This window comes from Dasypus novemcinctus, chromosome 13 (genome assembly GCF_030445035.2).
Source record: "Dasypus novemcinctus isolate mDasNov1 chromosome 13, mDasNov1.1.hap2, whole genome shotgun sequence".
Taxonomy (NCBI): Eukaryota; Metazoa; Chordata; class Mammalia; order Cingulata; family Dasypodidae; genus Dasypus; species Dasypus novemcinctus.
Genome location: NC_080685.1, coordinates 19,504,318 through 19,532,099, shown reverse-complemented (window position 1 = coordinate 19,532,099; position 27,782 = coordinate 19,504,318). Strand labels below are relative to the sequence as shown.

Here is a 27,782-nt window from a genome sequence, read left to right as displayed (position 1 = left end):
TGATATCACACACTATGACAAAATGAGCACTCACACATTCCCTAGAAGCCTGCCCCTGTTGAATGTTAATTTCAGCCCCAGTCTCCTGAGGAGGAGAAATCAAAGCTCAGCACTGACATGACTGACGTCACACAGCCAGTAAATGGTGGTGCCTCCAGCGTGTGGGCACTGGCCATTATGCTCACTAATAAATTGCTTTCTATTGAGCGGGAGCCATCTCTCCTTGTCCTTAAAAGCAAACTGTGGTTGTCAGTAGACTGTGCTAGTCTGAGCGCAGGGAGCTCTGAGCATTTATTCCACCTATGACACCTTTGGCCTGACTTCAGACAGAAATGTTCCTTCAGGCAGAAAATGGCACCTCCCATCCACCAGAAAGCAATGCCACTTACCTTCTCTCTGGGGAGAAGACACTAGGCAGAGACCAGTGTGAAGTATGTTTATTATGGTGTACTCTTAGGATCAGCACCTGTGGAAGGTGAGAGAAGGAAGCAGGGTGAGGCACAGGGAGAGACTGATCATGCTATTGTCCCAATGAAGCCTCAGCCAACTGCACTGTCTGCTCTGGGGTTGGGATAGACCCTCTGACTTGTCCCAAACTGGGCAAACAGGTTCACTCCATGTTTTCAGTCATCTGAGGTAGGTACCCTGAAAGGAGATGTGGACTAGGCCAAGGTAGTTTGCTTTAGCAATCCCCAAGGAGGGCTGGCAACTGAGGGCCACCTTCCAGCACCCCCCAGCAGGTGGGAAGAGACCTTCCTTCCTGAAGGCAGATCTAAGTGGCACATCACAGCCTCCATGCAGACTCTCAGTTTTCTCTTCCATAAAATGGGGAAACAATACAACTTACCTTACAGAACTATAGTGAGGATCAACTCTCTTACCACATGGAAAGCACCCAGAAAGGAGCTGGGACCTAAATAAGAAATATCAGTTATTATTATTTCTATTGTTATATTTATTTCCACTTTCCAGGAAGACTATACCCAACCTTTCAGGCTATTTGAGGTTCACTGAAATCATCAGATAAGAAAAGAGTGAACCTGGAAGAAAACCTATAACTCACCTTCTGTTTGCCAAGAAGTTTGGCCTCTTTCACTTTAGAGAAGGTGGAATTTCTCTGAGATAAAAGCCGGAAGCATACCAGCAGACAAGGAGGGCACCTCTGTTTGCGCCCACAGATGCCCCCACCCGCCAGACCTGCTGAGGGGGACAGAGCTGCAGATCTAGGCTGAGGGGAAACCTGTGTCCTGGCCATCATGCGCGAGCAGCAGGCAGGGCCAAGGTGCAGGGGCCACACACCAAGTCTGGCCCTCCACCCTGCCCCACTCACATCCCTGCCAAGATGTCCCCGTGCCACCCAGCCCGGCCCCCTTGCCCGGCCCTGCTGTTCCTCCTGCCACCACCCCAGCCTGGAGTCCCCTAACTCAGGCCTGTTGCATTGCTGTCCTGGATTCCCTGCCAGCTTCCATCCTGCCCTTTCCTTTGTAGCTGAGGTTGTCTCCTTTGTCCTTCCCACAAGCACTCCTCCGTCGGTTTTATTCCAGGGAGCTTGAGGTGTTGCAGTCTACCTTACAGACATCTGTACGCCGAGAGCAGATGGGGCTGGGGCAGGCTGAGTGCCCTCTTGAAGCACAGAGGTCTAGGGGAGCACACCAGGAGGTGGTCAGTGGTGGCCTCCCTCCAGCAGGCCCAGCACTGCCTCCCCCTGCGGCCTGGGTGCTTCCCAGCACGTGCCGAGCTGCTGAGCAGGCCCATGGAGTGGGGTCCCTCCCCAGGACCACCTCCTTGTCAGACCCAGCAGGGCTTCGTGGAAGTGAGAGGAGCTGAACACAGAAGCTGCTGGAACCAGGGATGCCAAGGGGACAGCAAAGTCTGGCTGGACAGTCAGGCTTGCCCTGGAGGAAGGCCAGGACCCTGGAGGGAGTTGCCTGCTTGGCTTGAAGAGCCAGGGAAATGGCCCTGGGCACTTGCAGAGAGTGGTCTGTACCCCCGCCTCGCTGAAGGGCCCAAGGCCTGAGGGTGGACGCAGTCCAGAAGAAGAGGGCGAGGCCTGCGGGGGACCTGGTTGTCCCAGCACAGCCTGAGGGGGCAAGACGGCACTTCCCAATCCGGGACTTGTTCCTGTGGTTCCTTGGCTCAGCCTGACCTCCTCGGCCTGGAACTGCCTCGGCCTCCTGTCTCGCCCCCGCTCCTGCCTGCACCCCTCTCTGTTCTTGCTGTGCTTCAGCTGCAATTCCCTCACCCACTTCTCAGCCTCGACCCAGGAAGCTGCCGGCCTTCTCCAGCCCTGGGACACTCCCCGGGGGCCCTGTCCTCTCCTGCCGAGCCGTCCTGATGCGCCCCGTGATTGCTTCTCTCCCTCCGCAGGACCCCAAGCTGCTCCGGGACAGTTCCTGGCGTCCCCCCCCACCCCCGCTACCACAGCCCTGGCACGTGGTCGGGATCAATGTCGAGCTATTGACCTTCTGCATCTGCAGACCTTGTTAGCAATGTGCTTTCTTCCGTTTTGAACGCCACTACTCAGTAGGGAAAAGCCTTTATCTGGGGCTTAGCCCTGATGATTTACTGGGTAAACAGAGCAGGCCCTGAGAGCAAACACGCCAGGGCGCCCGGCCCTGCCTGCACCACGGGCAACCACCTCGGGCCGCCAAGGGGCCTCGCGTGTCTGAGTCCGTTTAATGCTTTTTGAGACCCTGCTGTCACCCTGTCTCTAGACCATAGATTCAGGTAACCCACACCCTCAGTGCCCAAATAATATTTCACATAAACAAATGTGCACCTCAGCAGGACGGTCACGCACAAACACATTGCACTTAGAGTACATGCATACCCAACACCCACGTGGAGTCTACCGGTGGGCACCCCTGTGCCACGTACCCAGGCAGGTCACCTCCTGTCCTCACACATGTCCCCACATCTATCCAGCACACACTGTTAATGCAGTCTACCTCACAGACATTTCACCCGCACCCACAGCACATACAAGTATCGCACCCGTTCACGCCTAGTGGCTAATCTATGCTCATGTGGTGGGCATTGTGAGTTTTCTCCTAGTTGGATTAGATTTTATAAAATCCTGAACAAAAACCACCACATGCAAGAAGGGAGCTGGGAGGAGGGGGCAGCTGCAGGCACAGTTGGCAGAGCTGGGCCACAGCAGGTGGAGGGCAGGGGTGGGGTGGGCACGGGTGGGGAGGAGGCCAAGGCCCCCATGCAGAGACTGTCTGGGGCAGGGGTCCAGCTGGGTCTCTGCTGGTTCTCAGAGTCCATTTTAAGTCAATTTTAGGAAGTAGTTGCAAGGGCAATGCTGACCGTCACTTACTAGGGCTATTGACCAATTCCGCTGACAGGTACTGGACAATGAGGCAGAGAGGGCTGTGGGGACTCCCCAGCTTCCCTTTGCATCAGGGCCCTCTGTACCCGTTCTGCAACAGAATCTGAGCTGGAGATGAGAACACAGCCCTGGAGAAATTAGATCACTGGTTGATCAGGGGCACTTATATTCTTATATTCTCAAGGCCCACTTATATTTTCCTGCTTTGCACCCAACTCCAAGCCATCTGCAAAAGCCTTTGGGAGACAAGGTCAAGGAGAACAAAGAGAGTATCTATGCCTCAACAGATGGATGGGAAATGAGCAGAAAAGGCAAGTCACTGACTGAAGAAGCAGTTGAGGAAACCTGGTACCCAGGAGCCATCTCCCTGACCTTCAGCTGACCTTCCTGCCAGGAAATACAGCACGTTGGAAATGAGGGAAATTTAATGAAAAGAACCCAAATGTTACTTGAACTGAGAACAAGAATGCGAGGACGTGAGTGAGATGGCGCCAAGTAAGATCGGGCAATTTTGTGATTCTGCCAGGTCTGAGCAGGCGGCACATCTGGTGGTTGACCTCACTTCAAGATGCAAAAGCCCAGTAAATCCATGCAGCCAGCTGCAGGCAGAGGCTCTGAGTCTCCGTCACTCCAGGAGGCTGGCAGAGAGGACACAAAGAGGACACACATCATTCTTCACTTTAGCCCCTTGCCCAACAGGAATTTCCCTTGACGTCAAAGAAATCTCTCCTGTTGATTCTTTGGGACACAAGACCAGAGGAGGAGCTGGGCTCCTGGGAAACTTAAGGCAAAACAAACTGAAGGCAGGGGGCTCATGGGAGAGGCGTGTAGCTTGCGTTTTCCCCCGCTGCCAGATACCAGTGTGAAGGTTCAGCCTCTGACCTGGGCTCCCTTTCAGGGCTGGTTTCTGAACACATTCTGCATTGAGAATCGGTTAAAATAACTGAGCATGTGATGTGTGCCAGAACTTTCCAGTAGGTCTGTCATTTGTGTTTTCCTCTCCGGGATCTTCACATGGCTTCCTCCCTCCCTGCACTGAGGTCTCAGCTCACCTGTCGGCTTCTTAGAGACCCCCTCTCCTTCCACTCCATCTCAAGCAGCCCCCATCCCACCCCAGCCCTTGTTATCCTGACACTGCCCACTTCCTGAATCCAGGTATTTGCTTATGTGCTTACTGTCTGCCTCCTCCAGGCAACCATAAGCTCCACGAGGGCAAGGACCATCTCTCTTGTTCACGGCTATAGTTCGGGGCAGGACTGGAGCTTCCACCACACACACACAGGAGAGAATGTATAATGTTTGTATACTTGCTTCTAAACTTTTCATTTAATTTTTATCCAAATCCCCCATATTTTATACCATAACATATCAATATAAATGTATTATGTATTTAGGTAAATAGGTATATTTAGGTATATATTAGGGATATATGAATAATACATGTCTAAATATTATAATTATTTAGGTAGACATATATATATAATATGGGTGCACACACATATTTTATATATATATATATATATAATTATATATATATAATTTTTCCTAAACACATATTTTTCTGGGCAGGTGGTGCATACATTACTAATCTCACTTTAAGATGAGGAACTTGAAGCCCAAAGTTCAGTGGTAGAGCCAGGGTTTGAACCCACGGCCTCTGACTCCCAGCCAAGTGCCTGAAAGCTGCCAGGATCCTAAGGGCCTGGTCGCAGCCTGACATCATGGGATCTGGTTTGGCCAGAGGCTGCACCGAGGGGCCGCCCAGGAGTGCTGAGGGGAAGACGTCTCCATGGAGGATGGGATTTACCAGAGGTCCCAGGTTTCCCGAGGCACAGTGACACCGCACCTTTCTCCTCTTTAGGTCCCCCCATGGGAAAAAATAGATCAAATGTAGAAAAGAGTGCCCTTCCTCTGAGAGAGAGGAGGGAGGCCCGGAGCCGTCTCCATCTTACTGGCACACTCCGGGGCACTCGCTTTAATAAAGCTCTTGTTCTTCTAGGAGATAGTGAAAAACCCAGAATTCATCCTTGGAGGGGCCACCAGGACTGATATCTGCCAGGGAGAGCTTGGTAAGTGTGAGAGGACGGGGCACGGCAGAGCTGTCAGGCCGTCGGAATTCAGCGGGACGGGGCACAGCAGGAGCTGCTCAGGGTCCCCTGACTCCCACGGGGCCCAGGGGTGCTGGGAGGGTCACGAGGCGTCCCCCTTCTTCCCCCTTCCCTCCCTCCCGAGTCTGCCCGCCGCTGCCCTCCAAGTGGAGCACCAGCGATGCCAGTCACATCCCCCCGTTCTTCCTCTGCCTCCCTCACCCCCCGTATCCCCCCACTGCTCTTCCATAGAAAGTCATTCTTGATCTCAAAGTTTTGGGTTGTCACATTGATGTAAACACATGTCTGGAATTACAACCTTATATTTAACCTTAGTTGTTGGGAGTTCTAAATATTATTTTGTAACATTTTATTACCTCCAAATACTGCACATAGCATATAGGTGTAAGTTATGAAAAACAGTGACACAACGAACACCCCTGAGCCCGCCACCCGAAAGAAGCCTAGAACATGCCAGCGCCACGGCTTCTCCCCAGCAGAACCCCCCGAACACGAGTCTCCATCCAGCCATCCAAAAAACTGCCTGTCCATGGGCACCCTCTCCTGGGCACAGCCCTGGTTGGGCAGTCCCACCCATCTGCATAGGCTGTCTTGGTTGTTGTGGGGGTTTTCCATTTCTTTTAATTTGCATAAATGACACCGGCTTCTGCACGTCCCCTTTCTGAATCTCAGAGTGTTTGGGGCTAAATAGAAACAAGGTGTTGTGCTCTCAGGCCAGAAAAAGAAACCATTGTCCAAAATTGGACAAAATTGACCCTTGGAGAGGAGCGGGGAGGAAGCCAGCCCTCACAGGGGCTTGCTCTTCGCCTGGCTGGCTCCAGGCACCCCCAAGCTGAAAGCAGGGACCCCATATACTCACCTCTGTATGCACAGCACCCAGCCCAGTGACTGCCACCTGGGAGGTGTTCAGTAAAGTTTGCTGAACGTGTGGTCACTGAAGTCTGTAAGCTATGACACTTTCCCATCAGCACCTCCCAAAAGCTGGACCAGGGGCTTCCAAAGAGCAGCCAGTGCATTAGAAACTAAAACCTCAGTGACTCGGCTCAGGTGTGGGGTGTTGTACCAGTCCAAGCCAGGAAACGGAGTGATTCAGAAGTAGCTTGCTTGATTTTTGGCTCACTGTGGTTCTCTCTTGCCTGTGCACAATAACCTGAAAGAAGCCGTGCCATGATGTCCACGAATGCCCTGGAAAATGATAAATGGTACTTTCCAGAAATGTGAACTTTGAGGAAACCGAGTGTGATGGGATCTTGAGTTCTACTGGCTTTTTTGTGTGAGTTAACTATAATAAACAAAGACATCTGGAAAAAAACGAAAAAGTCCTGTCTGTTAAATGGATGCTTCCATATATCTGCTCATACATATTTCAAAAGAAGCACCGAAAACACTGCTAGGTACATAGGATGTCTTAGTCAACTCTAGGTGAGGGCAGGTGGATACAGCTTGGTGTCCGGTACAACAAAGATAAAATGCTCTTTGATGTGTGATACTTTTTAAAAGTTTCCTCCAGATGTGTGTTAGCAGGAAGACACAGTTTGGGAAGTCAGTAGATTCATCAACAAATCTTGAAAATGCAAGCTAATCGAAAGCAAATGCCCAGTGAACTAGCCTTACCTATAACTAACTGGAGTCTGGGTCGGGGAGCCCCAGAAATGTGCTCCTAAATATGGGGAGGGGGACGCTTTCTGAAGACCCCCAAGTGTTGCAGAGGGAGGTAACATCCATAAGCCTGTTCCTGCAGCCGATGGTGACGGAAATTCCTCAATGGGGTTTCACGGTGCTGATGCACAATGGAGCCATATGGTCGAAGGCTTGTCCTATAACATTGCCAAGAAAATGACAGCTGTTCATGACAAAGTGGGCAGAAGAGCAGGGAGGAGGACAGAGGGGAACACAGAGCTATTGGTTAGCATCTTAAAAATGCAGAAGAGATGTGGCCACATCTGGAATTCTCCACATCTCCTTCCGGCACATAGTTTCCCCGTTCACTGTGACTTAGTGATGAAAACTCTGATTTATGGTTTTCGTTTTGCAGGCGACTGCTGGCTCTTAGCTGCCATTGCCTCCCTCACGCTTAACGAGAAAGCGCTGGCTCGAGTCCTCCCCCAGGACCAAAGCTTTGGCCCCGGTTATGCTGGGATATTCCATTTCCAGGTAAGAGGGAACCCTGGCACCAGTGGATCTGCCCCTTTGGGGCTCCTCGTGGCGCCACGTGTACCTTCCCGTTGCTTGACAACCCTAGCAGGAATGCAGCCTGACCTTGCCCGTGAGAGAAGTGCTTCTAAACAGCGCGTGAAAATCACGCTTTGTCGTGGAATTGTTTCTAAACGCACTGAGCAGTAGTGACGGTGTATGGCAAGTCCTTTCATAAACTGTGTGCCTGATATTCCGGTAAGTCTGGATGTCTATGCATAATGGGTTTTAGTATTTGGCATTTCTTGGTCTTTAAGCCTAAATTGCCTAAAACAATTATACCTCCAAGGACCTGGATAAGCTAAGGTATTCTCCTTACTTAAAAATAAATAGATAAATTTGGAGACATTGAGTGAGCTTTTCAAAAAGCTGAGAGAGAAAGCCGGGATAAGAGGCAGGAGGAGCCAGGCTGCCACCGCGGGACCCCGGGTGAAGACGTGCTGTCAAGCTGGCCACCCCCAAGAGGCCAGGGAACACGTCCTCTCGCGGACCAACCTGTGAGAAGCAACTTAAGCTGCCTCCCAGGGCAGGTGGTGGGGAGAAAGGGGGAGAATTCCCTGTCCCCCAGCTCTTATCTGCCGCTCATTAAAAGCTCCACACAGAATGTAACTCCCTGCATTTCCAGACCTCACAGGCAAACGTCACCTTGAGGCAGGGGGTCCTCAGGGGAGCCCGATGTGAACGGGGTGCGGTCAGACTGCGCCGGCATGAGGCTCTCAGAGCAACCCAGGGCGGTCCCACCAGCAGCGGCTGGCCAAGGGGATCTGAATTAGGGCAGGTATATGATAGGCCGGGACACTGAAGCAGTTTGGAAGGCTGCCGGGCTCGGCTCCCTTCGGGCGTGCCTTTGCATTCTGGTCGACTTTAGCAGCACCACCTTTGGAAATTATAGACAGTGAACGTGGTTTGTGGGAACCTCACACCCCCACCCCCAAAAAAGGCCTTGGCCTTATATCAAAAGATAGTTAAATGAATGTGCTCTTGTAGGTTTTAAGTTGGAATAAATGTTTACAGTTTGTCATAAAAAATAAACACTGAGGGAAACACAGAGACCACATCTGCTGGAATTGTGTGGAGATGCCAGCACACTCACACGTGGCACAGACGCCCTACAGGTTTCCTAAGAACTAAACAGGGTAGCACATGAGGTGCCTCCACAGGTGCCTAACCCTAACCTTCTGGCCCTACCACTGTCACCTTCTCCACACAAGCCACCAAGCTGGGGGCTGGCCCTGGTCCCTTCTAACTCTGAGGCCAGCATCCAACAAACAGATGTCTTCTTAGGTCTCTGGAACTGATGATGCAAAAGTGTTTCAAGAGCAAAGGTCAAGAGACGACAATGTGTCCCTCAAGGAATGAATCTCCACTCTCAGGCATCAGGACTTCCTTGGTGCCTGCTGGTAGTGTTGGCCTGGTGATCAGAGCTGCACCTGGGCCGCCCTCCCTCCACCCCACTGGCCTGCCACTATCTGGCTGTCTCCCCTCCCTGTCCTCAGGCTCCTGCTGAAACCACAAGCACCAGTTTCATGGGCCACCAGCATCGCCAATCACGGACTCTCTTGGACATGCCAGACTGGGAGGTGGGGGGTGTTTAAACCCAGCTAATCCAATGGAACTGCTCCCTCTAAACTGAAACTGCCGCCCCCTCTGATCGTGGGCTTCCCCAGTGAACGTGTTCTTTGATGACTCGTAGAACATCAGAGCTAGGAGGACCTCGGCAACCATGCAATGCAGCCTCGTCATTCACCAGTGGGGACATTGAGTCCCAGGGAGGGGAAGTGACTTCTCCAGGTCGCTGAGCAAAACCAGCCTAGAACCCAGGTTTCTGGTGCGCTTTGCCCTACCACACTGCCTCTGTTGAGTTCCTATCTGTGGCACTCGGACAACCAATGACCATACTTGCTGCATCTCCCCTCTTCAGCCTTGAAGTGAAGAAGAGCATTAGAAATAAATCCCCATCCTTCGTGCTCCTCTTTGGACCCTCATCCAAACGACAGCTCTGCGAGTCTCCAGGTCAGCAATCATCTGGGCAAGTGGAGTCACCTCTCTGGTGACCACACCCAGCCCTTCCAAGCTGAGCAGCTGTAGGCACTCCTCCCTCACCTTCCTCCCTCTCCAGGAAGCCAGAGGCCAGGCATGGACTTTAAACCTCTGTCCAAACAGTGCCTCTCCTAAACTCAAACCGCAAATGCCACCGAGGAAGCCTGAAGTGAACAACACAAGCAGGCCTGGCACATCTGTCAGGAGGGTTGGGGCACCCGAGGGAAGACGCTGAAGGGGAGTGGCTGTGCTGGCTGCCCCCCACACACTGATCATTAGGACCCCATTACCAAGAATCTAAGAAAATGTTTCTTTAAAATATACACATTTGAAAAATAAAAATAAAATAAAAATTTAAAAATAACTTAAAAATTTTTAAAAATAATTTTTTAAAAATTAAAATACACATGTCCTAGAAGCACACTGACTCAAGAAGAAATAGATTAATCTCAACAAACCAATAACTAGTGAAGAGATCGAATCAGTAATCAAAATTCTACCACAAAGTAAAGGCCAGGACCAGATGGCATCACAAGGGAATGTTACCAAATATTCCAAAAACTGACATCAGTCATGCTCAAAATTCTACCAAAAATTGAAGAGGTGGGAGTACTCCCTCACTCATTTTATGAGGCTGTCTTAGTTTGCCAAAGGGCTGCTGAGGCAAAGTACTGGAAATGGGTTGGCTTATAATAGGATTTTTATTTGGGGTAAAAATTTACAGTTCTGAGGCCATGAAATTTTCAAATGAAGGTCCCATCAGAGATGCTTTCTCACCAAAGTCAGCTACCGCTGATCCTGGTGTCCCGCCATGTGGCAGCTAGGCACATGGCAGGGCTCATCTCCTCAGCCTTGAGCTGTTCCACAGGCTCAGCACCTCGGGGGCCTCTTTCTGTGCTCAGCTGATACCAGACTCCGGGACCTCTCTCAGTTCCTTGGGGCTTCTCTGTTTTCCTGCAGTTCTCTCTTTCACATGGCAGGATCAATAGAGCAGCTTCCTTTCTCTGTGTCTCTGTTTAGAGTTCCAGTAAGAGGCAGACACCCAATCTGAGTCAGACCTCACTAACATAGTCCAATCAAAAGGGTCCCACCCACAGGAATGGATTAGTTCAAAAACATTAGCTTTTTCTTCTTGGGATTCATAAAATAACTTCAAACTGTCACAGAGGCCAACATCATGCTCATACCAAACCTGATGAAGATACCACAAGAAAAGAAAATTACAGACCAATATCTCTTATGAAAATAGATTCAAAAAAGCCTCAACAAAATACTAGCAAACATAATCCAACAAGACATGAAAAGAATTATATATCATGATCAAGTGAGATTTATCCTAGATATGTAAGTGTGGTTCAACATTAGAAAATCAAGTAATGTAATACACCATATTAGCGGAATGAAGGAAAGAGAAAACACGTGAACAAATCAATTGATACAGAAAAAACATTTGACAAAATACAACGTCCTTTCTTGGTTTAAAATAAAACACTTAGAAAACTAGGAATAGAAGGAAATGTCCTCAACTTGATAAAGGGCATATATGAAAAACTCACAACTGGTATCACACTTAATGTTGAAAGACTGAAAGCTTTTCCTCTTAGATCAGGAAAAAAACAAGGATGCCCACTGATACTGCTGTTATTCAACATTATATTGGAAGTTCTAGCCAGAGCAATTAAACAAGAAAAATTAATAAAAAGAATTTGAATGGAAAGGAAGAAGTAAAACTTTCCCAATTTGCAGATGACATGATCTCTATACAAAAAGTCCTGAAAAAACACAACAAAACTTCTAGAGCTAATAAATGAATCAGCAAAGTGGTGGGGTATAAGATCAATACCCCAAAATCAGTAGTGTTTATATGCACAAGTAATAAACAATCAGAAGAAGAAATTTTTTAAAAAATCCTTTTTCAGTAGCAACTTAAAAAAAACAAATATCTAGGAATAAATCTAACCAAACATGTAAAGCACTTATACACAGAAAAATACAAAACATTGCTTTAAAAAAATCAAAGAAGACTTAAATAAATGGAAGGATATTCTGTGTTTATGGATTGGAAGACTAAATATTGTTAAAATGTCAATTCTACTTAAAGCATTTTGCAGAATCAACACCATCCCAATCAAAATTCCAGCAACCTTTGTGGTAGTTTAAGGTTTTTTATTGACCCCAGAAAAATGATGTCCTTAAAGCTAATCCATTCCTATAGATGTGAACCTATTGTAGATGGAATCTATTGATTAGGTTATTTCAATTAGGTGTGACCAGGATGAGTCTTAATCCTCTTACCAAAGTCCTTTGTAAATTGGAGGGAGATGGAGAAAACAACAGAGAGAAAAGCTGCAGAAGAAGAGAGAAACTTGCAGAAGCTGAGAGAGAATGCCCTGGAAGCCACAAGCTGAAAGCAATAAAACTCAGAAGAGGACTGCCACCAATTTTCAGAGAGGGATCCTTGGGTAGGGAGCATCACCTGATGATGCATAGATTTGGATATTTCCATGGTCTCAGAACTGTAAGTTTTTAAGCTAATAAAACACCATTGTAAAAGCCAGCCCATTTCTGATATTGCACTCTAGCACCTAGCTAACTAAAACAAACTTCTTTGTAGATATGGAAAAACCAATCAATTAAATTTATGTGGAGGGGCCAGGGGCCCCAAATAGTTAAAGCCATCTTGAAAGAAGAAGAGTGATGTTAGACTCATACCTCTCAATTTTAAAACTTATTACAAAGCCACAGTAATCAAACCAGCATGGAATTCAAACAAGGACAGGATATAAACCAATGGAATAGAATTGAGAGCTCAGAAATAACTCTCCAGCACATTTATGGCTAACTAACTTTTGACAAGAACGCCATGCCCACTCAGTTGGAAAATAATAGTTCCCTCAACAAACAGTGCTGGGAAAACTGGCTCTCCATTTGCAAAACTATGAAGGTGGACTCCTACCTCACACCATATGCAAAAATCAACTCAAAATGTATCAAAGAACTAAATATAAGACCATGTGGGAGGTGTGGGGAGTGGGGCATATGAGAACCCTCATTTTTAAAATGTAATCTAAGTATCTTTTTAAAAAAAATTTAAAAATATTTAAAAAAACACAAAACTATCATTATTATTTTTTTAAATAAAAGAATATAAGAACCAGAACTATAAAATTCATGGGAAAAAACTTAGGGAAGCATCTTCAGCACCTTAAAATAAGCAATGTTTTCTTAGAGTTACATCTAAAGCACAGGCAACAAAGTTAAAAAAAAAAAAAAAAGTGGGGCAGGAACCTCAAGAGACTTCCAGGAAGATGGCATCAGAATGGGTAGGCAGGGCTGAATTTTCTCACAGAAACAATGGAGGAAGAGCAAAAAGTTGCCTAAAAGATCTACTTTGAAGATCTGCAGACCAGAAGACTGCTCCACACCCGCCACAAGGGCAACAGATAGAATGATGAAGAAGCCAAAACAAAAACCACGAGTTACTAACCCCAGCAGTCAGGAACAGAACCCATTCCCCACCCTCAAGGCAAACAGCCTGGACAAAACCTATGCCTCATGGCAGCCATCTGAAAGTAGAACAGAATCTTCCTCCCTGGGAAGAAGGAGAGTGCAGCAAAGGAAAGAGGGAGGTTTCTCTTCAGTGAATTTCACCGGCAGAGTCCACTTTGAATTTGGACAGGCCAGAATCACCCGCAAATGGAGGTGGAAAGAATCACCTCTGTGAAAAGATTCGCCAACAAGCGCCATCTGCTGGTCGGTTGGAGATCTGCAAGGAGAAAAACCACTTTTGGGTGTTGCTTACCCCAATCACCCCATTAGTGAAACCCTGGTCCTATTTTAATAACTTAAGCTGGACAATTTTAAAGACTTGTAATAAGGTGAACCAAAAATCAAAGAAGAGCTGAGAAAACCACTAGACAAGAGAGAATAATTGACATCAGAGTAAATCCATCAACATATTCAGATGCCTAGACATCAGCAAAACATTACAAGCTATACTAAAAACAGGAAGATGTGGTCAAGCCAAAGGAACAAATAAAAAATCCTGATGAAGCAAAGGACTTAAGACAAGTAATCAATGATAATCACACTAATATCCTAAATCAATTCAAAGTGTTAAAAGAAATATGACTAAAGAGATAAAGGATATTAAGAAGACACTGGGTGAATATTTTAAAATTTTTTAAAAAATTGAAAGTCAGAAAAGAAAAATAACAAAGACTGTGGGAATGAAAGACACAATGGATGAGATTAAAAATACATTAGATGAAGAAGTGGATTTGGCCTAACAGATAGGGTATCTGCCTACCACATGGGAGGTCCAAGGTTCAAACCCAGGGCCTCCTGACCCGTGTGATGAACTGGCCCACACACAGTGCTGATGTGCACAAGGAGTGCCATGCCATGCAGGGATGCCCCCATTGAGCCACCCTGTGCAAAAAAGCACAGCCCACCCAGGAATGGTGCCACACACATGGAGAGCTGATGCAGCAAGATGATGCAACAAAAAGAGACACAGATTCTGGGTGCTGCTGACAAGAATACAAATGGGCATAGAAGAACACACAGTAAATGAACACAGAGAGCAGACAACTGGGGGTGGGGAAGGGGAGAGAAATAAATAAAAAATAAAATCTTTTAAAAAGGCATTAGATGCATATACAGCAGATATTATTTGATGGAGGAGAGAATTAGTGAAATTGAGGACAGAACATCTGACTTTGAATAGACAGAACAGAAAGAGAAGAGAATAGAAATATGAAACAGTACCTTAAGGAATTGAATGACAATGTGAAACACACAAACATGCACATTATCAGTGTCCCAGAAGTGAAAGAGTACATAAAAAGGGGAGAAAATATATTTGAGAAAATAAAGACTGAAAACTTCTCAACCTTTATGAAAGATATAAACACCAATATCCAAGAAGGACAATTCACCCCAAAGAGAGTAAATCTGAATAGACTTACTGATAGACAATTACTATTCAGAATGATAAATACCAGAAATAAAGAGAGGATTCTGAAAGCAGCAAAAGAAAAGCAATGCACACATACAAGGGAACCTCAATAAGACTAAGTGCAGATCTCTTATCAGAAACATGGAGGCAAGAAGAAAGTGGTATGGTATATTAAAGGTACTGAAAGAGAAAAACTGTCTGCCAAGAATTCAATATCTGGAAAACTGTCTTTAAAAACTGAGGGTGAGGGAAGCAGACTTGGCCCAATGGATAGACCATCTGCCTACCACATGGGAGGTCCGTGGTTCAAACCCCGGGCCTCCTTGATCCATGTGGAGCTGGCCCATGTGCAGTGCTGATGCGCACAAGGAGTGCCGTGCCATGCAGGGGTGTCCCCACATAGGGGAGCCCCATGTGCAAGGAGCACACCCTGTAAGGAGAGCCGCCGAACATGAAGGAAAGTTCAGCCTTCCCAAGAATGGCACCACACACATGGAGAGCTGACACAACAAGATGATGCAACAAAAAGAAACAGATTCCTGGTGCCACTGATAAGGGTAGAAGCGGTCACAGAAGAATACATGGCGAATGGACACAGAGAGCAGACAACTTGGGGTTGGGGGGAAGGGGAGAGAAATAAATAAAAAATAAATCTTAAAAAAAACTGAGGGTGAATTTAAAGTGTTCACAGATAAACAAAAACTGAGAGAGTATGTTATACAAAGACAAGATTAACAAGAGATACTAAAGGGAGTGCTATAGCTTGAATAGAAAAAACAAGGGCAAGTGACCTGGAGAAGAGTGTAGAAATGGAGAGTATTAGTAAGGGTGACTTAAAGGATAAAAGGATAGACCATAGTACAATATGACAATGGAAAGCCAAAGGATAAAATGGATAAAGTAAGAAAAGCCTTTCAGGAATACCATTGAAAGTTAATGGATTGAATTCCCAAATCAAAAGACATAGACTGTCAGAATGGATTTTAAAAATGAGCCATTGACATGCTACTTAAAAAACGACTCATCTCAGAAATAAGGACCCAAACAGGTTAAAAGCAAAAACTTGGAAAAATTTATTCTAAGTAAAAAATAATAAAAAAAGATCTGGCATAACTATACTAATATTGGACAAAATAGATATAAAATGCAAAACTGTTACAGGAGATCAAGAAGGTCATTATATATTAAGTAAAAGAGCAACTCACTGAAAAGAAATAACAATAATATAATAAATATTAATGCACCTAACCTAGGTACCCCAAGAGACATGAAGCACACACTGGCAAAACTGAAGAGAACTTGAATAATATGATAAATGAACTAGACTAACAGAAATTTATAGAGCATTACATGCCAAAACAGCAGGATATAAATTCTTCTCAAATGCTCATGGATCCTTCTCCAGGATAGACCATATGCTGGGTCACAAGACAGGTTCCAATAAATGTAAAAAGATTGAAATTACACAAAACACTTTCTCTGATCATAAAGGAATGAAGCTGGAAATCAATAAGGGATGGAAAAAGGGAAAATCCACAATAATATGGAGATTAAGCAACACACTCTTGAATAATCAGTGGGTGAAAGAAGAAATTGCAAGAGAAATCGGTAACTATCTTGAGATGAAGAAAACTAAACATAGCATATTAAAACCTATGGACTTTCACACAGGCTCATGGTGCTGTCAAAATGGGTAAGTGCCAAGGTCTTCGTACTACCAGGAGCCTCCGTAGCCATTGATGGGACCAGAAGTGGCAGAATCAACAGTTCAAGAAAACCTATCTGGGCACAGCCCTGAAGGCCAACCCTTTTGAAGGCGCTTCCCATGCAAAAAGAATTGTGTTGGAAAAGTAGGGGTTGAAGCCAAAGAGCCAAATCTGCCATCAGGAAGTGTGTCAGGGTCCAGCTGATCAAGCATAGCAAGAAAATCACAGCTTTCATACCCAATGATGGTTGTTTGAACTTTATTGAGGAAAACAATGAAGTCCTGATTGCTGGATTTGGTCCCAAAGGTCATGCTGTTGGTGACATTCCTGGAGTCCACTTTAAGGTTGTCAAAGTGGCCAATGTCTCTCTTTTGGCTTTATAGAAAGGCAAGAAGGAAAGATCAAGATCACAAATTTTGATGATGCAAAGCAAGCAGTAGTAATAAATTTTCATATGCAAAAACAGACGAACAAAAAACCTATGGGATAAACCAAAGGCAGAGCTGAGAGGGAAATTTATAACACTCGGCACTAACATTTAAAAAGAAGAAAGAGTTGAAATAAAAAATTTAACTGCATATCTGAAGGAACTAGAAAAGAAGAGCAAAGTAACCCCAGACCAAGCCAAAGGGAAGAAATAATAAAGACTAGAGCAAAAATAAATGAAATCGAGTATGAAAAAAAACAGTAGAGAGAATCAACAAAACCAAAAGTTTATTTGAGAAGATCAACAAAATCAACAAATTCTTAGCTGATTGACAAAAGAAAAAAAGAGAAAACATGCAAATAAATAAAATCAGAAATGAAAGGGAGAAATTACCACTGGCCTGACAGAAATAAGAGAAATCATAAGAGGATACTATGAAGAACTGTAGGCCAACAAACTAGACAACATACACAAAATGGACAAATTCCTAGAAAGACACAAACAACCTAAACTGACCCCAGAAGAAATAGAAGTCCTCAACAAACCAATCACAAGTAAAGAAATTGAAACATTCATCAAAAAACCCCCAAAGATGAAAAGCCCAGGACCAGATGGCTTCACAGGTGAATTCAAAGGTGATCTAATACCAATCTTGCTCAAGCTCTTCCAAAAAAATAAAACAGGAAGGAGCACTACCAAACTCATTCTATGAAACCAACATCACCCTATTACCAAAACTAGATAAAGACAACAAGAAAAAAAGAAAATGTCTCCAATTTCTTTAATGTATATAGATATATAGATGCAAAAATCTTCAACATAATACTTGCAAATCGAATCCAAAAGCACATCAAAAGAATCATACACTGGGAAGAGGATGTGGCTCAAGCAGCTGGGCACCCGCCTACCACATGGGAGGTCCCAGGTTTGGTTCCCAGTGCCCCTAAAAAATATGGGCTGATGTGGCAAGATGCCTTGTTGAAGAGATACAATGAGAAACACAATAAGAAGGGAGTAGAGGTGGCTCAAGTGATTGGGTCCCTCCCTCCCACATGGTAGGTCCCAGGTTCCATTCCCAGTGCCTCCTAAAAAAGAAGATAAGCAGACATATAAAGCAGACAGTGAAAACAAACAACAAGGTGGGGGAGAGAAATAAATAAAAATAAATCTTTAAAAAATGTGATTAAAAGAATTAAACACCACAATCAAGTGGGTTTTATCCCAGACATGCAAGCGTGGTTCAACACAAGGAAATCAATTAGTGTAATAACCCTCATTAATAAATTAAAGACAAAAAAACACACGATCCTCTCCATAGATACAGAAAACTCATTTCATTAATACAGCATTCTTTCTTGATAAAAAACACTCCAAAGATAGGAATAGAAAGAAACTTTCTCAACATGATAAAGTGCATATATGAAAAAACCCACATTATAAACCTATTATACTCAAGTAATGTTATATACCCAGTGAAAGACTGAAAGCTTTCCTGCTGAAATCGGGAATAAGACAAGGCTGCCCACTGTTACCACCATTGTTCAATATTGTGCTACAAGTTTTAGCTAGAAAAATTAGGCTAGATAAAGAAAAAAAAGGCACCCAAATAGGAAAGGATGTAAAACTGTCACTATTCGCTGAAATGATTCAGCTTCTTAAGGTACTACCAAACTGTTTTCCACAGAGGCTGCATACTTTTACATTCCCACCAATAGTTCCTATTTTTCCACATCCTCTCTAGCACTTGCAGTTTTCTAGATTTTTTTTTTTTTTTAAATAGTTTAAAAGGGAAACGGACTTTGGCCCAGTGGTTAGGGCGTCCGTCTACCATATGGGAGGTCCGCGGTTCAAACCCCGGGCCTCCTTCACCCGTGTGGAGCTGGCCCATGCGCAGTGCTGATGCGCACAAGGAGTGCCGTGCCACGCAAGGGTGTCCCCCGCGTGGGGGAGCCCCACGCGCAAGGAGTGCGCCCGTGAGGAAAGCCGCCCAGTGTGAAAAGAAAGTGCAGCCTGCCCAGGAATGGCGCCGCCCACACTTCCCGTGCCGCTGACGACAACAGAAGCGGACAAAGAAACAAGACCCAGCAAATAGACGCCAAGAACAGACAACCAGGGGAGGGGGGGAAATTAAATAAATAAATAAATCTTTTTTTAAAAAAAATAGTTTAAAAAAAACTGCAACAAAGAAAAAATCGACAAGTTCAGCAAAGTGGCAGAAGACAAGATTAATATGCAAAGGTCAGTAGTATTTCTATACACTACTGATAAGCAATCTGAGGATGAAGTCAGTAAAAAGAATTCCTTTTATAATAGCAACTATTATAAAAGAATCAAATATTTAGGAATAAACTTAACCAAGGATATAAAGCACTTGTAGTTAGAAAACTGCAAAACATTGCTAAAAGAAACCAAAGAAGACTTAAATAAATGGAAGAACATCCCGTGTTCATAGATTTGACTTCTAATCAATTCTGCACAAACAGATGTACGGATTCAACACAATTCCAATAAAAATTCCAACAGCCTTTTTTGCAGAAATGGAAAAGCTAATTATCAAATTCATTTGAAAGTGTGAGGGGCCCTGAAGAGCCAAAGATGTCTTTAAAAAGAAGAGCAAAATCGGAGGACTCTCACTTCCTAACTTTAAAGGATATTACTTAGCTACAGTGTTAAAAACAGCATGGAAATGGCATAAAGATAGACATAATGACCAATGAAACCAAATTGGGAGCTTAGAAATAGACCTTCATATCTATGGTCAAGTGATTTTTGGCAAGGCCTTCAAGCCCCACCCCAGTTGAGCCAGAACAGTCTATTCAACAAATAGTGTTGGGAGAACTGTATATCCATATTCAAAAAAAAAGAAAGAGGACCTCTATCTCACACCTTATACAAAAATTAACTCAAAATGGATCAAAATATAAAATAAAATATAAAAGCTACAACCAGAAAACTCCTAGAAGAAAATGTAGGGAAACATCTTTAAGCCCTTGTGGAAGGTGGTAGTTTCTTAAACCTTACACCCAAAACACAAGCAATGAAAGAAAAAAAAAAAGAGAGAAATGGGACTTCCTGAAAATTAAACACTTTCGTTCTTCAAAATACTTTGTCAAGAAAGTAAAAAGGCAGGCTACTCAATGGGAGAAGATATTTGGGAAACACATATCCATCAAGGTTTTGATATCCATGTATATTAAGAGATCATATACCTCAATGTTAAAAAGACAAGCAATCCAATTTAAACATGGGCAAAAGACTTGAAAAGCTTTTCGCCAAAGAGGAACTACAAATGGCCAAAAAGCACATGAAAAATGTTCAACATCACTAGCTATTAGGGAAACGCAGATCAAAACTACAATGAGAAACCATTTCACACCTTGTAGCAAGGCCATCATAAAAAACAAAACAAAACAAAACCCCCCCGAAAACTACAAGTGCTAGAGAGGATGTGGGAAAATAGGAACTCTTGGTGGTAATGTAAAAGGGTGCAGCCTCTGTGGAAAACAGTTTGGTAGTACCTCAAGAAGCTGAATATACAATTGCCATATGATTCAGCAATCCTGTTACTAAGAATATATTGAGAAGAAGTGAAAGCAAGGACATGAAGTGACATTTGCACACCAATGTTCATAGGAGCATTTTTCACAGTTACTAAAATATCAGACTAGCCCAAGTGTCTATCAACTGATGAATGACTAAGCAAAATGTGGTATATACATGCAATGGAATACTATTCAGCTGTAAGAAGAAATGGAGTCAGGATGCATTTGACAACATGGATAAACCTTGAGGATACTATGTTGGGTGAAATAAGCAAGACACAAAAGGGAAATACTATGTGGTCTCACTAATATGAACTAAGTATGATGAGTAATCTCATGGAGGTAAGCTCCAGAGTATAGCTAACTAGGAAATATAATGTTGACTAAGAATGGTAGCTGATGCTCAATGTATGTAGAATTTTTAATAAGGTTTATTGTAAAAGTGTAGAAATGAATAGAGTTGTTGGTAACACATTATAGTGAGTATAATAACATTGCTGAAGGGGGTAGTCTGTGGACTTAAATGTCAATTAAAAGAAAACCATAGAATAATCTATGGTATATGTAACAGTGATTTTGGTGGTGAATTAAGATTGCAGTTAATAGCATAAATATAAGAATTTTCTTCTTTTAGAAAGTATCAAGACAATGGTGATACACGGAAAAAATTACAACTAATATAACATGGATAATAGTTAACGGTAATATTGTACTATTTTTGCAGCAATGGCAAAGAAGATAGTATATCAATTCTAAGAGATAACTGTAGGGTGTATAAGGGGGTATGAGATTTTTCCTTTTGGAATCATGAAAAGTTCTAAAATTGCTGAGGTGATGACAATACAACTCTGCAATGAAAATAAGAACCTCTAAGTATTACACTTTGAATGGTTTGTACAAAACATGGGGCTGTATGTCACAGAGAATCCAGAGGCAGAAAATGGACTTTGGTTAACAGAATAAATATGAGAATGTTCTCTCATGAACTATAACAAATATATAATACAGTGTGTTAATAACCAGGCGAGTTGAGGGGAAAATATACCAAATGTAAAATATGAGCTATAGATAGTAGTAATATTTTATTGATAGTAATAGTAGTAGTAGTAATATTTTGGTGATGCTATTTCATAGTTTGTAACAAGTGTTTCACAACAATGTACGTATACTGGTGGTGGTGGGATGATGTATGAGAGCCCTGTATTATGATATGCATGTTTGTTTTGTAAGTTCACAACTCTCACTATACACTTATTGCTTGGGTATGTTCATGTATGAATGAGACACGTCAATAAAATTTTATTCAAAGAAATAAATGGGCCCTCATCAAAATTAAAAATTTTTGTGCCTCAAAGGACTTTATCATAATAGTAAAATGACAAGCTACACAATGGAAGAATATATTTAGAGACCACATATCTGATAAGGTATAAATATACAGAAATCCTACAACTCAACAACAGAAATAGAAACAACCCAATTGACAAAGGACATTTATCCAAAGAAGATATGCAAATGGCCACAAAGCACATGAAAAGATGCTCAACGTCATTAGCCATTAGGGAAATGCAAATCAAAACTATAATGAGATACCATTTCATACCCAACTAGAATGGCTACTATTTTTTAAATGGAAAATTACAAGAGTTGGAGAGAATGAGGAGAAAGAAGAACTCATATTCATTATTGGTGTGAACATAAAATGGTGCCACCACTGTGGAAGAGAGTTTGGCAATTTCTCAGAAAGTTAAATATAGAATTATCATATGACCTGGGAATCCCACTTCTAGATATATCCCGACAGAATTGAAAGCAGGGACTCAGAAATATTCACACACCAATATTCATAGCGCCATTATTCACAATTGCCAAAAGATGGAAGCAACCCAAGTGTCCACCAACCGAACAAAATGTGGTATATACAAACAATGGAATTTTATTCAGCCATAAAAAAAATTACATTCTGATACATGAGACAATATGGATGAACACTAAAGACATCATGTTGAGTGAAGTAAGCCAGATAGAAAAGGACAAATATTGTATGAGACTGATATAAAATAATTAGGATAAGCAAATTCATAGTCATAAACCAGAATATAAGTTACCAAGGACCCAGATAAGGGTAGGGAATAGGGAGTTAGTGGTTCAATTGTACATATTTCCTATTGGGAATGATAGAAAAGGTTCAATAATGGATTATGGTGATGAAAGCACAATAGTGTGAATGTAATTAACAACACTGAATTAGATATTTGAATGTGGTTTACAGGGGTAATTTTAGGTCATCGATATGTTACTACAACAAAGGGTTTTTGAATCCATAGGACTACTCAGCACTAACGATGAACCATAAAATAAACCACAGACTACAGATAACAGTACAATTAGAAAAAGTTCTTTCACCAATTGTAACAAATGCATTACACTAATGCAAGGTATTAATAATAGGGTGGTATCTGGGAATTCTGTATTTGACGCATGATTTTTCTGTAAACCTACAACTTCTCTAATAAACACACACACGCCTTCAGGCTGAATGATTCTGACTGGGGTAAAATCACTGGTATAGAGAATTCTCAGGGCCCCCCAGCAAAGCATTAAATAAGAGGTTCCCATGTCCCTGTACCTACCCCTTCTTTCAATCTTCTCTTTCTTCTTTCGCTTCACTGTTAACTCAGAATCTCTCTCAAGCCAATGAATGAGAAGGAATGGGGAGGAGGTGGGACCCTGCAGAGCAAAAGGAGGTGTAGAGAAAACACAGCCTTCTTCTCGACTTATTTCTGCTTCTACCCCTTTTCCCTGGAGACCATACATATACAACACACACACAAACCACGCCTCTCACTGCTCACAGCGGCACCTGGGAAATAGCAAGCCCAGCTGTCTATTCCAGCCGCCCTGTCTGTAGCTGGGAACATCCAAACCTGAATGTAAAGGAGACTCTTGCTCCACCTCTGAGCAGGGAGAGAACCAAAGGTCAAGGGACCTCTAAGACCAACGCCTCAAACTGGGGGTCAGAGGATTGTAGAGCCGGGCTGACAGAAGGAGAACCCAACTCCACACACGTCATCAAACCCTCCCCCACCAACCCCTCCCCCCCAAAAAAAAACCCACAAGAAAACAAGAAAAGAACAACTAATTCAGGTCATGGTAGTGACCTTGTCTGTGACTTACTCTGCTCCCTTCCCCTGACTTTCAAATTGAGTCTTTGGGCTAATGTCAGTGGTGGGGTGGGAAGCGCCATTCATGGCTGAGTGGATGAAATCTAAGTGGCTCCATCCTGGAACCCTCGTGGGAGTTCCCTCAAGATTATAGGGGCAGTTTGGTCAGGGGGGAAATGTGATAAACATTTATCCATGGGACCCAGACCTCAAGTGTGACTCCCCCCCAATAATTTCTGTCTCCGTCCTGGGTAACAGTTCTGGCAGCACAGCGAGTGGCTGGACGTGGTGATTGATGACCGGCTGCCCACTTTCAGGGACCGCTTGGTTTTCCTCCATTCTGCTGACCACAACGAGTTCTGGAGCGCCTTGTTGGAAAAAGCCTACGCCAAGTGAGTGGTAGCTTCCCTGGGCTCCTGGAAGTTTCTCTGCCTAGTCTCTACTCCCCAGGAGGCCTTTTCATAGATTTTTTATGGAGGGGGAAGCTAGGGTTAAGGAAGGAGGAAACTGAGGGTCAGGGTGTACCAGGCAAGGCATGGCAGGGCCCTCTGCTTCAGGGCTCAGCCAAGGTTGGAGGTGGAAAATGGAGCATCCCAAACAGTTCTGCTATGATGGGTGTGAATCCATCCAATCCTCATGCATACTGCAACACATGCCCTTTTCTCCCCTGCATCATGATCGGCCTTTGGAAGAGATGATGCAGGAGAGCTGGGAGGGAACATGCACAGAAATTCCAGATGTGCCTGAAACGCTTGGTTCTTCAGATTTCCCTACCCAACACTGCCATGGCTCCAACATCTGGGTTATTAAACCGCATGGCTATGGAGACATTCATGTTTAATACCATTCAGATGACCTCAGTCTCTCCCACCTCCTTAATTTCTAGCGAAAGCTCACAGCTGTCCATCTGTCCTCAGGTGACAGCAGAACTCCCCTGGGAGACAGGCCAGGTGGGGGTCTCTCGAGGACATGCAGGCCTGCCTGGGTCGTCAAGCCCCAGGCACCCACCCTGGCAGAGACAGGAAGCAAGAAGGGCCATCTTGCTAATCTCTACCTCCAAGTGGGGTACAGAATGGCAAAACGAACTAAAGGCAAACTGGGTTCAAATTAATTCCGAAATCAGCAGTTCAGAACTAAAGCCAGCAAGGAGAACCAAAGATTCTCCCACCTGCCCCAGCCCCTACACTAACCCAGATCCACAGCCTGTCCAGACACCCTCAGTGCTCCCCAACACAGGTTTGAGGTGGGGACGGGACCCTCCTTCCAGGTCCAGTGAGGGGAACCCAGACCTGGCCCCACCCCTCTGAGAGGCCGCATCAGGTGAGCTTCAGGGAATCCTCTCCGGGACCAGACGCTCTGCTCTTGTAGGCTGGGGGATGGGGGAGAGAGGGAATTTCATTCTCAGTGAGCCCAGGAAAGGCAAGTCCCCAACCTGCAGCTTGCACAAGGCTTGGGCCAGGGACTCCAGCCTGTGGGGTTCAACAGGGAGAGGTATGACGGGAAGGCAGAAGAACAGCTAAGCTCTGCCTTTGCCTCAGAGAGAAAAAGAACGCATAGGTGTCCTGCGGAGCAAATCTTTGTTTATGAATTGATTTGGTCATTATAAAAGGTCACAAACGGTTGGGAGGACTCCTCAGCACAAAAGATAGACAGCAAATAAGCATCTGAAAAGGTGCTCAACAGCGTTCATCATTAGGGAATTGCAAATTAAAACAGTGAGATCAGGGCACACCTATTAGAAATGGTCACCATCCAGAAACCCAAAGGTGCCAACTGCTAACAAAGATGTGGAGCAACAGAAACTCCCATTCCCTGTTGGTGAGAATGCAAAATGATACAGCCATTTTGGAAGACAGTTTGTCAGTTTTTTATGCAGCTCAACATAGTCTAACCATAACGATCAAGCAATCCCTCCTAAACCTATATTCAAATGCTCGTAGCACCATTACTCGTAATTGCCCAAAAAGCAACCAAGATGTCTTTCAAGGTGAATAGATACATAAACCGTGGTACATTCATACCATGGACCATTATTCAGCAATAAAAAGAAATGAGCTATCAAGACACGAAAAGACATGGATAAATCTTAAATGCATATTGCTAAGAGAAAGAGGCCAGTCTTAAAGTGTATGGTATGTTTCCAATTATATGACACTTTGGGAAAGGCAAAACTATAGTAGTGGTACAAAGATCAGAGGTTGCCTGAGGTTTGGTGGGAGGCTTGAATTCATAAAGCACAGGGGAGTTTTTTAGGGAGGTGAAACTATTCTGTATAGAACATATTGGTGACTACATGACACTCTGCATTTGTCAAACTCTTAGAACTCTACAGCATAAAGCGTGAACACGAATGTATGCCAATTTCAAAAAATCACTTAGGAGGTCAGGAATCCCAGAATGGAATGCAGAAAGTGACAAAAACATTTTAAGTATATTACAAATATATGAAACAACCCCCCTGGAGGGAGTGGGAAAGAGAGGTGCTCAGGGGAGCTGGTGTGGCTCTGTGGTTGAGCACCATTTTCCCACATACAAGTTCCTGGGATCAATCCCCAGCCCTGGTACCTCAACAAAAAAAAAATTAAGTGTGGCGTATATGGGAGCTCTCTCTATTATTTTATGACTTTTTCTATAAATCTGAAACTGTTCTAAAATTTAAAATGTATTTAAAACAGTCAAGTACAGTACATATATAAATAATGCCTATTAATAAAAGAGACACCTATGAGAAATGGTAGGGAGTATTGTAAAGTGGGAAAAAAAAAGAGAAAGGTACTTGACTCTCAATCTACATAGAGGTAACACCTCACAATATATTACTATTCCTTTAAACCTCAGAGCAGTCCTAGGAGAGAGGGTACAATTGTTATCCCCATTTTACAAATAAAGAAACCGAGGCACGAGGTAAGTGAATTGGCCCCCAGTCACACAGCTTGCAAATGGTGAGTCTGGATTTGAAGCTGCAGAGTCAGGGACCAGCGCTCACGCCCTTCGCCACCACACCACACTGCCCCTCTCAGACTACCCAGGGCCTCGTTTCCTCTCAGACAGAAGCGGACCCGAATCCCTTTTTCCCTCCTTGCACGCCACCCAGCCAGGTCCAGCCGTGGGATAGGGCTCTGGCTTAGCCGGAAAGGGGTCAGGAAACCGGCGTGAATTCCTCCGGCGAGGCAGAGGGCGCCACCTGGCGGCGCCTCTTGTGCCCTGCACCACCGTGTCCAGGCTTTCCCGCTGCCCTTCCAGGCTCCACGGCAGCTATGAAGCCCTGAAGGGAGGCAGCGCCCTGGAGGCCATGGAGGACTTCACCGGGGGTGTAGCAGAGACCTTCGAAACCAGAGAGGCGCCCGAGAACTCCTATGAGATCCTCGAGAAGGCCTTGAAGAGGGGCTCTTTGGTGGGCTGCTCCATCGATGTAAGTGCTCGCTAGCCGGCCCCCTCCCGCCACCCCCTCACTCGTTCACCAAACATTGCGCTGCAGACTCTGTGCAAGGACCAGAGGTGTGAGCCAGGTGCCCTGGCCGAAACAGGAGGGGCGGGCCGACGGGGGTGGGGGTGGTGTCAATAGTTATTTACCTAAAGCAAAGTGTTTTCCAAATTACAAAGGTAAGATACACTCGCTGTATCCCGTGAACCAATCCCGAGACTCGTAATGACATTTATCATCGCCCACCCCCCCCACTTCCTGCCCTTGCCTCACTCCTTCAGACTCACCCAGAAACAGCCTGGTGTCCCTCTGTACCTTTCTCCTTGCTCATGCAAATATTTGCAAATATTTATATACACACACACAAATGTGGGGGGTTGGTTCGTTTTTACTAAAATGGAATCATACTATGCCCATTTTTGAAACTTACCACTTAATAAGTCATGAAAAATATATACCTAGTAATCAAGCCATAGTTTTCTAATTTTTATGCATAAAAATACACACATATAATTTTACTCGAACTGTTTTTTTTTTTTTAATTTGTTCAAGTTTTCTAGTTCCTCCTGAATTAATTCCAAGGACTTACTCTTTGCTAACAGATCATCCATTTTTGGTTGATCAGACTTGTGACCTAGCGTTGCATGTCACGTTGTTCTGTGATCCCAGAATCTCTCCAGTGGGTCACTGTGTCTTTCCTCTCCTGCTGTGCTACAGGAGAGCGATGGCCAAGTTGTTCTCTTTGCCGCCAGGAAAAAGGCGACTCTCCATTAGCGTCTGAGCTGAGAATGAGGGTCTCGCACCCTGGGAAGGGGCTCGGACTTTCTATAGCTCCCTGCTAACCAGCTCCAGGGAGTCTGTTTAACCATCTTCTAAGCTCGCCA

At 44.4% G+C, this 27,782-nt stretch overlaps 1 protein-coding gene across 1 annotated transcript in view; it reads left to right on the top strand.

Moving 5' to 3' along the window:
- Positions 1 to 27,782, top strand: part of CAPN9 (calpain 9) — an 80,628-nt gene that overhangs the window by 25,645 nt on the left and 27,201 nt on the right. Inside the window, exons 2-5 of the mRNA XM_058309552.1 lie at positions 5,334 to 5,403; positions 7,478 to 7,596; positions 23,733 to 23,866; positions 26,718 to 26,886. Of these exons, the coding sequence (XP_058165535.1) occupies positions 5,334 to 5,403; positions 7,478 to 7,596; positions 23,733 to 23,866; positions 26,718 to 26,886 (492 nt within the window). The remainder of the gene's footprint in view (positions 1 to 5,333; positions 5,404 to 7,477; positions 7,597 to 23,732; positions 23,867 to 26,717; positions 26,887 to 27,782) is intronic.